At 34.4% G+C, this 11371-nt stretch overlaps 1 protein-coding gene across 1 annotated transcript; it reads right to left on the bottom strand.

The window, feature by feature from the left end:
- Positions 1-3050: 3050 nt before the first annotated feature.
- LOC131616601 (histone H1-like) lies at positions 3051-3964 on the bottom strand. The gene is made up of 2 exons (XM_058887969.1): positions 3824-3964; positions 3051-3731 (listed from the first exon to the last, which is right to left on the bottom strand). The coding sequence occupies exons 1-2, from the start codon at positions 3899-3901 to the stop codon at positions 3261-3263; spliced, it is 549 nt and encodes a 182-aa protein (XP_058743952.1). The 5' UTR covers positions 3902-3964; the 3' UTR covers positions 3051-3260.
- Positions 3965-11371: the final 7407 nt, after the last annotated feature.

Below are 11371 nucleotides of genomic sequence, written 5' to 3'. Positions count from 1 at the left end.
CCAAATTGAATGAATGTAGAAGTATTTATTAGTTTTAGAAACAGTTTATTCATCTATGAAAAAGAATAATGGTTTAGTGGCATATGTGTTGGTGGTTGTAGTTAATACTAAGTTAGAACTGCTAATAGTAATTGGTAATGAAGTAGTGGTAACTTAATTCATTAATTAATTTTTTTATTAATACATGTTCTATTTTACTTTTTTTAATTAGAGTTTTTTTAATTAGTGATATTTTTTTCCTAAATTGGTAATTAAGTAGTGGAATTAATGGGGTCATGGAAAACTTTTAAATAGTTTTCAAAATTTCTATTATTTATTATTTATAATATTTATTTTTATTATTTATAATAGTTTTGGCGGGAAATTTTATTAGGAGAAGTTATAGGATTATAATTTAGTATGATATGATGATATAATTTTAAGAGAGTTATAGTATTTTTATAAATGTTTATTTTATAAATATTTGTTTCAAAAATATTTGTTTCAAAATCAAACCGTGCGAACACTTCTAATCTTTGTTTTATAAATATTTATTATTCCAAATAATAATCTTAAAATTTAGATGCTTATAGTGTTATAGTATTTTTTTTTTTTAAATGTATGTAAAATCATTCTTCAAATTATAAATTTTTTTATTATTATTATTTAAACAAGTGGGCTCATACATTGTCTACTTTATTTGAGGAATGCGTTGTGGCGGTTGGGTACAACAATCTAACTTCAGGATAGTGGAGGGCAATTTTTGATTGCACCCCTTATGCATTCTTTAAGTCTTTAAGAGTGTGTTTGGATGAGGTAATTAGAAATTTTAACGAAATTTAAAATTCAAAGCAATTCAAATGATTCAATTGAAATCCATTCATTTTAAATTATTTTGTTTGGATGAAGTATTAAGGTAATTCATTGTTAGATTTTTTGGGTATTTTTTATAAAATATAAATGTTTTGGACCAAATTAAAAAATTGAAAAGTAGGGACCAAATTGCAATTTTTAAAAATTTGAAGGACCAAATTATAAATTTTAAAAATTATTAAGGACCAATTTGCAATTTTTTAAAAAATTTTGGGGTCAATTTTATAATTTTGGAAAATATGAGGACCAATTTGTAAAATTTGAAGAAATAATATATTTTATCTCTGAAATCATCAAAGGTTAACTCGGAAATACATCTAAAAATATATTTTCAACTTAAATTTTATTTGGAAATATATTTTCCAAATAAAGTATTTTTAGAAATTTTTGTTTGGAAATATATTTTCAACTTAAATTTTATTTTTTTATAAAAATTTAATTTAAAAATATATTTTATCTCTGAAATCATCAAAGGTTAACTCGGAAATACATCTCTTATCTCTAAATTCATCAAAGATTAATTCGGAGATGTATCTCCGAATATATCGTTTGTTTCAATTATCATTAATTTATATTTTAATTCTATCAATTGAATTATATGTTCAATAAATATATATATATATATATATATATATATATATATATATATATATATATATATATATATATATATATATATATATATATATATATATATATATATATATATATATATATATATATATATATATATATATATATATATATATATATATAAATGTTTGATAAATTATATATCAAAAAGGGTTTTTGTAATAATTATACATATTTAATTATTATAGAAAATAATCAGAAAAAAATTATATAAGTAATTAATATAGAAAATAATTATAAAAAATAATTATAAAAAATAATTATAAAATATAATATAGAATTAATTAATATAGAAAATAATTATAAAAAATAATTATATAAGTAATTAATATAGAAAATAATTATAAAATATAATATAGAATTAATTAATATAGAAAATAATTAAAAAAAATAATTATGCATATAATTATCATAGAAAATCATTTTTGACTAATATATAATTCACATATAATTTTATATATCTTCTTGATTAATTCACATATACTTTTATATTTTTTATTTTTTTTAGTAATTCAATATATAAAAGTATAGTTTTATATACATAATTATTATAGATTAATTTGTATAGAGAATAATAATTATTTTTTGACATAAATATTTATTTGTTGAGAAAATGTTTTTCATATACAATTTATTAGTCATTTATATATATTTATTAGACATAATTTATTTGATGGAATTGAAACTTTTTGGAATTGAAACTTTTTTTTAATTGATGGTAATAGGAACAAATAATGAACTGAATTTTTGCACTGAATGAGATTTGATTACGTTTGAAGATATATTACTGAATTCATTCAAAAATATTTTTCGAATTTTCAGAAATGAATCTCATAGTAAAAGGGTGCAACTGCTAGCGAAAAATAATACTAATTGGATGAATAAAATCATTTTCAAAAATAAAAACTTTTTTTGGTCAACGACGGTAATCATAAACAAAAAACTTTTTTAAACAAAAACTAAATAAAACAACTAATTAAAAAAAGAATTAAAAAAATATTTTACACCACGAAAACATCAAAAAATGACTGGAATAGTACTTCAACATAAAGGATAAACAAGCTCTCTTCCTAATCAAAATAGCTAAAATACTTCAACATAATCGTGCTCTTCGAGCTCTTCGTAAAATGGCAACTAAGCTTTAAAGAGAATTTGTATCAAATAAATTTACTGCAAGTCGTTATATTTTAATCCAATTAACAACACAATTTGCCTTGCAATTGTAAACTATAGATATATATAGATTAATTGTAAATTGATTTAAAATCCTTCTACAATTTGAAACCTACTTAAAATATAATATAACGTTTTTATTAGCGCTGGGTATTATTTACAAGATTATGAAAAAGGAACAATTCAACGTCCCCGAAATACAACCCATTGTGCTACTTCCAATTAAAACCCTTTGTGTTACTTCATAATCATAAAACTCAATTACAAGTATACTAATTAGGCCAAGTCATATTTCTAATGTGAGATGTATTTAATTATAAGAATATACTAATTTGCATAAGGAAATTAAAAAATGAAAGTGGCATCACAAAATACTAATCAATGCTTCTAAATGATGAAAACAGTAAACCCAGTTCATTAGGAATGGCGTCGAGTACAAAGAACACAAGATGTGTTTCTCCTAAACAATTTACAGCAACAACCTCCTAACACTCTAATTTTCAGCTCTAATCTCTCTAACAAACAATAACAATAACAATAATAAACCATAAAATTACACACATAACTAAAAACCCCAATCAAACTAAACAAACCCTAACCCCTCACTTCTTCGCCTTCTTCACCGGAGTTTTAACGCTCTTCACCTTCTTCGCCGGACTCTTAACACTCTTCGCCTTCTTCACAACCTTCTTGGCAACCGCCTTCTTCACCGGTGTAGCCTTCACACTCTTCGCCTTCGGCTTCACAACAGCTTTCGGCTTAGCAGCGGCTTTCGCTTTCGGCTTCACAGCAGCCTTGACTTTAGGTTTCACAGCAGCTTTAGCAACAGCTTTAGTGGTCTTGGTAGCAGCCGTGGTTTTGGCCGGAGCGGTTTTGGCAGCCGCAGGTGCGAGTTTGAATGAGTTTTTCACCTTGACGAGCTTTCCGGAAGCAACGGATTTCTTGAGTTGGAGGAGGACAAGCTTGCGGTAGGTTGGAGGTAACTCCTTGTGTTGCTCTTCGATGAATTTTGTTATCGCGTATTGGCTTGAACCGGTTCTTTCTTTCAGGGTTGTGATTGCTTCAGTTATCATCTTCAAAAACAAACAAGAAAACCAATTAGACAATGAAATAAGCAAAATTAATTGAAGATTATTGAAATTTTGAACAGGATTCGGTTATGTACCTCTGCGAAAGTAGGATGAGAGAGTGGCTTCTTTGCGGCGGCGGTTTTCTTGGGCTTGGTTTGAGCGGTGGTCGACATGGCGGAGAGAGAAAGATTAACCGTTGATGAGATATTGAGAGATGATTGAAGAGAAAGTGATGGTGTAAGTGGAAATGGGTGGGAAGATATTTATATATTGAAATGTGAGTGGGAAATGGAGAGCGTTGATTGGTGGAAATGGAAAGGCACGGATTGAGAATTTGTGCTGGTGTTTAAATGTGGGTCGTTGGATGATTGTTTATCGATGGTGGAGATTGTAAGTCAGCGGAGTCGCTTGGATCGTGGAATGGGATGGATAGTGTTAACTTCTTTTGGTTACCTTTTGGAGATTGTGAATTACAACTACTTTGTTTCTTTGATTATTATTAAATGTAAATGATAGTAATTGGTTTTTTTTGGAAAGTTGCTGGTAATTGGTAATGGTTAAAAAAATTATTAATAGTTAGAAATAAAATTATTAAAATGTGTACTACTTCAAATTATTTAAGTTATTTCATATAATATTGTTCTTGTTTTAGAATTAGATTTGATCAACGAGGACGAATTCGATATCCATTACGGTGGTTCATTGCTTAATACGGTGGAGAAAAGTTGACCTACAAGATTAACACTCTAATGCTCAAGTTAATTGAATAGAGTCAGGAAAAGGCATAGGACAACATATGGTTTATTGTTGCTTGTAAGACTGATTGTACTAAGCTACTAATAGTGAATTTCCTTTCTTGGGTTATGGACTCAACCCTCCAGACGTGGGTGTGGTTTTACCGAAATGAGTTATTAATTCTATGTGTTATTAATTGTTTTTCTGCTCCATCATCTTGTACTAGTAAATTATGGCGGCCCTGGTTCAACTTGTCGAACCAGGTGCTAGGACATCGTGTGCGACATTTGTCCCTTGAGAAATGGAATTTTAATTGGCACCAAAGCAGACACCCTAGCCTATTGGGTGATCTCCAAGGTATATACATTTTGCTAAAATGGATACAATGAAAGATGGAGGATCAGACAACAAATCACCTATTTTGGAGGGCACCAACTATGATTATTGAAAGTCAATGATGACCATCTTTCTCAAATCCATGGACATCAAAGTGTGGAAAGTAGTTATAAAAGGATGGAAACATCCAGTGGTTACTTCTAAAGATGGTACAACTAGTTTGAAACTAGAAGTTGGTTGGACTGAAGCTGAAGATGTTGAAGCTCTTGGAAATTCCAAGGCTTTGAATACTAGTTTCAATGGTGTGGATAAGAACATGTTCAGATTAATTAGCACATGTTCAGAGGTCAAAAAAGCATGGGAGATTCTCAAAACTACACATGAAGGCACATCAAAAGTTCGTATGTCAAGGCTATAACTCCTTACCACCTAGTTTGAGAATCTAAGGATGAATGAAGATGAATCTATCAGTGAATTTCACATCAGATTGCGTGATATTGACAACACTTTATTTTAATTAGGAGAAAAGATGTCTGAGGAAAAGCTTGCCAAAGAAAATCTCATATTCTTGCCTTAGAGGTTTGATATGAAAGTGACTACTATTTAAGAAGCTCGAAACTTGAGCAACATCAAGGTTGATGAACTCATTGGTTCCTTACAAACCTTTGAGATATCCATCAACGATAGGGTTGAAAAGAAGAACAAAGGAACAACCTTTGTTTCCAACACTCAGGTGGAAGAAATTCATGATGATAAAGAGGAGAACGTGTTAGAAGTTATAGCTCTTCTTGGGGGAAATTTCAACCATTCCTTGAAGTATATAGACAAAAAATGAAGGACTAATGTCCAAGACAAGAGGTCCAACATCAGTCCCCATAATAAAGACAGGAGTGAAGACAAATCCAATGGTGGCAAGGTACTCAGGGTTATGAATGTGACAGTTGTGGACACATTAAAGTAGAATGTCCTACCTTTCTAAAGAGACAGAAAAAGTGATTAACCATCACTTGGTCTGCTCTTGATCCTGATAGTGAAGGTGTGGGATAAGCTACCAACAATGTGATGGCTTATTCTGAAAGATGTGAATTTGCAAGTGTATCCAGTATTAAAGACCCGTTTGAAGAAGAGTTTGATACATTCTTCAAGATCTTGCATTCCAAGTGGAAAGAAACATGTTGGAGAATAAACATCCAGAAGAAAACCATTGGTTGACTTTAGGAGGAAATAAAGGATTTTGCGTTAACCATCACAAGTGTAGAAAAATTAATTTATTCACTAAACTCCAAAATTGATGATTTGACTCAGTTGGAAAGTAATTTGAAAACTAGCTCAAATTCTCTTCATGGAATGATGGAATTTTGGGAGATATCCAATGCTATGAAGTGAATAAATCTTGGGACGAGCATAAAAGATATGAAGATTCCCTCAGAGAAAATTGTTATACTTGGAAAGAAGACTAAGGTTCTTATGTCAGACCACATGTCACAACATCGTGCTTAACATGTGTCAACTTATTACAGTTGTAATAAGAAACAATTGTTGATATGTCACCATTGTGGTAAATATGGACACAAAAAGCCTTATTGTTATGAACTGCTAAAGTTAAATATTAGAGGATGCAAGGAAGTCCATACTAAGGATAAGTAGAAACCCAATGCTACATAAAAGCCTTAGTGTTAGTATTTTTTGCCATTGTTAGGAGGAAACCCTGCTCTTACGTGCTGATCGACAGCCAGCTATATCGTAGGGGATTCTCAATCCCCCTCCTCAAATGCATTGACGAAAGCAAAATCCCCCACGTCCTACGAGAGATACATGAGGGGATAAGCGCTCAGCATTTAGGAGGAAGATCCCTCGCCCGAAGGCACTACGAGCAGGATATTACTACCCCACCATGCAGCAAGACACCAAAGAGCACGTGAAAAAATGTGATAAATGCCAACATTTTGGGGACATGAACTTGGAGCCCCCAAACGAACTCAAATCTTTATCATCTCACCGTGGTCGTTTGTTTGGTGGGGCATGGACCTCCTCGGTCCTTTTATTACCGACTCTAATTAAATGGGTACCTAGAAGAGCTGTGGCCCTTTCGACTGAGTCACACTCAACCAACTCCTTAACATTAATATAACGAGGCTCAAATTCTAGTTCCCTATCAGCATTAAACACTGGTCTCCCTGCATGGTACACCTTTTGGACGGGGGAAAAGCTCTGCACAAAGCCAAAAAACTCCTGAAAAGCGGCCCGATCATCTTCGTCCAGCTCCCCAAGTCTGGTAAGGTACTGATCAGTAGTATAGTTAAAATGATCCGATGACCATAGAAAATGAAACTTCTGCTTCCTAATCATCCTCGGGTCACCGATATCATTCAAGACCGGACGACCACGAGCATCCAACAACGGCACACGATAAAAGACTAAATCCCGAGTTGCTGTCGATTGAGGTCGGAGGAGAAAATAATGTGTCTTGAAATGCTTGAGGTAGTTAGAGAAGGGTTTGAAGAGCTTATTGGCCTATTTCAAAGAAACCCAACCATATTGCCCGTGAGCCATCTTGCCCTGCACGTGAAAATAGTAGAAGAGTAGGGAGATATTGGCCCCAATCTCTAGATATTGACACGTCAGTTCAAAGGCCCAGAGAAAGGCGATTGCATTCGGATGAAGCTAGTTGGGCGCGAGTTCTAGGTGGTTAAAGACAGAAATCTGAAAATCTGTGAACGGCACCCGAAATCTCCTCGGCCCATACCCTCACTCGAGGAACAGGATGTTGAGTTTAGCGTCCTCAACATAAGTAACCAGCAAAGCCTCTGTGAATTCCAGATTCCAATTGAAGCTCAACCGGAAAACTCAAGTGGTTTCCCAGGTAGAAAAGGCTCCAACCAAAGTCTGGAGATACACTACCCTCGAAAATGAATTTTACAATGGTTCTAAAGAATAACCCTCTACAAAAATAAGGAAAAACACGACATCGCCGTAGTGAACCACCAACACCTTGCTGGAAAATAACTATCAATCAACCTAAAACTATCCTAACCACATGCATTTGTAAATCAAACTTGAGAAATACACTAAAATAGAAGAAAAAAAAGGAATCATACTTACTATGAATAGTTGGAAGGGAGCTTGAAACTCGAGAACTTGAGACGCGTACGACGGAGGTGACAGTGGAGGAAGTAACAGACAGTTGGGACATATGAGAGTTCTGAGAGAGCGTAAAAGTTCAAACAAAGGAGGGTTCAAAGTATTTATAAGCATTTGAATTCCTCATGTGACGTGCACGCTTGGCAAGAGAAAGAGCCATCATTAAACCCTAAACCCTAGTCACTAGGCTAGCAATCATCACACATTAAATTCAACAGAAAGCTCGGGGCGAACATGCAAACGATACTCTCCACTTCCAAACAAGTTGTTCATCTCCCCATCTGACGCCCCGGTCCAGTCGTGCACCGCCAGTCTGCACGGTCACGACTACGACCTCCTCGGAAGACCCCCGTGACTGCTCTTAAACATCATTAAGTCATCACTTCCACGGCCAAAAGCAACGACTTGGGGGATCCTGTTCTGGACTGGCCAAATCTTTCCATTAGGCCCAATCCACTCATTTGCATGAAGCGGCCTAATAAGCATTGGCCCAATCTGTAGAACGAGCTTGAGGAAACCCCCCCTTTTAGCGGGCATGCCTACTCTCTAGGTCCCCCACGACCAAGGATTATCCGAGCATGTTGGGCAGTCGTCCCCGGCAACGACTAGTCTCCTACGATCAGCTAGTCAAGACCTAGTCAACTATTTCCTATATTTTGGGCCCGAAAATCACGTCCAGGCCCACAAATATAGCGTGACCCAATCTTCACCAAAGAGAACACTATAAATAGCCATCTACCTCTAGAGGGAAAGGTAATCCAAAACTTTTCCAAAATCTCATACTTTCTGTTGTACCTTGTTGTTCCTTTACTTATTTTGGCATCGGAGTACCTTGCAGGTACAACCCCATTTTTATCAAACATCACCGAAGATCAAACCAATCGTTGTTGGCCATCTGTTCTGCTCGACGTGAACAAGAATGTTTTGGGGTTTTCTTGTTCCCAGTCCATTACCAACCATTTTTTTGGTAGAAAGAGCTTGAAAACAACTATGGAGCTTGCATACAGATGATCTGAGGTGGATCGATCGGAGCTGACAACCCATGAGATTTTCGGCTCATTGCTCTTCCTCTATGTATTCTCTATTTGTTGGGTTTTGTATTGAAGGATAGAAAAACACTTAGAAAGGGGGGGTTTGAATAAGTGTAGCTTTAAAAACTTGACAGATAAAAATAAATTGCACAGTTATTTTTATCCTGGTTCGTTGTTAACTAAACTACTCCAGTCCACCCCCGCAGAGATGATTTACCTCAACTGAGGATTTAATCCACTAATCGCACGGATTACAATGGTTCTCCACTTAGTCAGCAACTAAGTCTTCCAGAGTCTTCTGATCACACACTGATCACTCCAGGAACAACTGCTTAGATACCCTCTAAGACTTTTCTAGAGTATACTGATCCACACGATCACTCTAGTTACAACCTGCTTAGATAACCTCTAAGACTTCCTAGAGTATTCTGATCCACACGATCACTCTAGTTCCTTACAACTTAATGTAATCAATTCTAAGAGTATTACAATTGCTTCTTAAAAGCTATAATCACAAACTGTGATATTTCTCTTAACGTTTAAGCTTAATCTCACTAATATATTACAACAGCAATGTAGTGAGCTTTGATGAAGATGAAGATTCTGAGCTTTGAATTTGAACAGAGTTTCAGCAAGTTAATAGGCGTTGTTTTGTTCAGGATCGTTAACCTTGCTTCTCATCAGAACTTCATATTTATAGGCGTTGGAGAAGATGACCGTTGAGTGCAATTAATGCTTTGCGTGTTCCGTACAGCATCGCATTTAATGTTATACGCTTTTGTCAACTACCTCGAGCCTTGTTCACGCTGTGTCTACTGACGTAGCCTTTAGTAGCTTTTAACGTTCCTTTTGTCAGTCAGCGTAGCTTGCCACTTGTACTTCCTTCTGATCTGATGTTTGTGAATACAACGTTTGAATATCATCAGAGTCAAACAGCTTGGTGCAAAGCATCTTCTGATGTTCTGACCTTGAAGTGCTTCTGAGCGTGATACCATCAGAACTTCAGTGCTTCTGTTCTCTTGTTCTTCTGATGCTTCCATAGACCCATGTTCTGATTCTGCTTCGACCATCTTCTGATGTCTTGCCAGACCATGTTCTGATGTTGCATGCTGAACCCTTTGAGACAAAGCTTCTGAGCGCTGAATTATGCATACTCTTTATATATTTCCTGAAAAGGAAATTGCATTGGATTAGAGTACCATATTATCTTAAGCAAAATTCATATTATTGTTATCATCAAAACTAAGATAATTGATCAGAACAATTCTTGTTCTAACAATCTCCCCCTTTTTGATGATGACAAAAACATATATAAATGATATGAATTTGCGATCAGAAAGAGCAGACGGCAAAAGACAAATTACACAGCTATAGCATAAGCATATGAATATGTCTCCCCCTGAGATTAACAATCTCCCCCTGAGATAAATAATCTCCCCCTGAAATAAATACTCGAAGAACTTTAATAAAAGACTTCCCTGATTATTTCGGTAGAGACGATCACATAAGCTTCTTGTCTTCAGAGAATTCATAGCTTCTGACTTCTGCTTCCATAGGATAGCTTCAGAACTAGAATTTCTTTAGATCCCTAGAACACTCACAGCTTCTGATTCCTGCTTCCATCTAGGACAGCTTCAGAACTTGAATTTCTTTGATCTTCTGAACATTCACAGCTTCTGATTTCTGCTTCCATTTAGGACAGCTTCAGAACTTGAGTTTTCTGGATCTTTAGAATATTCGCAGCTTCTGATTTCTGCTTCCCTCGGATAGCTTCAGAGCTTTGAATTTCCACCAACATCACTTCATGCTAGATTTGTATCAGAACATTGTTGAATGTACCAGAGCATCATCAGAGCATCTCTACATCCTGAAATGTTACAGAACAAAAACTAAACGACAAAAGTCAGCATGAATGAGTCAGAACATAAAATGTATATTAGAACACATGATATGTATCAGAGCCATATAGGCTAAAATAATGTATCAGAGCAAATAGAATTTTGTCAGAACAAATAGACAAATATGGATCAAATTCTATTATCAGTGCTTCTGATTCATTCTTCTTTCTTGCTTCTGATTTCTGAAGCTTGACAGCACTCAGCTTGCTTCAGTTTCCATGGTTTTGCTTCTTGTGTTTGCTTTGAAGATTCTCTTCACTTCTTTATACCTGCAAAACACTTAAACCATATAGAACTTGCAGTTCTTGTTAGTAAATGTGTGGGAGCTTTACCCAGCAACTAATAGATTAATCAAATCATTTATCATTTATCTTCTCCCCCTTTTTGTCATAACATCAAAAAGAATATTTCAAAAGATTCAGATGAATAAAACGACAAATAAAATCACTGGAATGTAAATCAAGGAAACTTTTTATTGATAATCAAAAGATATTACATGAGA

The sequence above is a fragment of the Vicia villosa genome, linkage group LG1, assembly GCF_029867415.1.
Source record: "Vicia villosa cultivar HV-30 ecotype Madison, WI linkage group LG1, Vvil1.0, whole genome shotgun sequence".
NCBI classification, from domain to species: Eukaryota; Viridiplantae; Streptophyta; class Magnoliopsida; order Fabales; family Fabaceae; genus Vicia; species Vicia villosa.
This window is presented reverse-complemented; position numbering and strand designations above follow the sequence as displayed.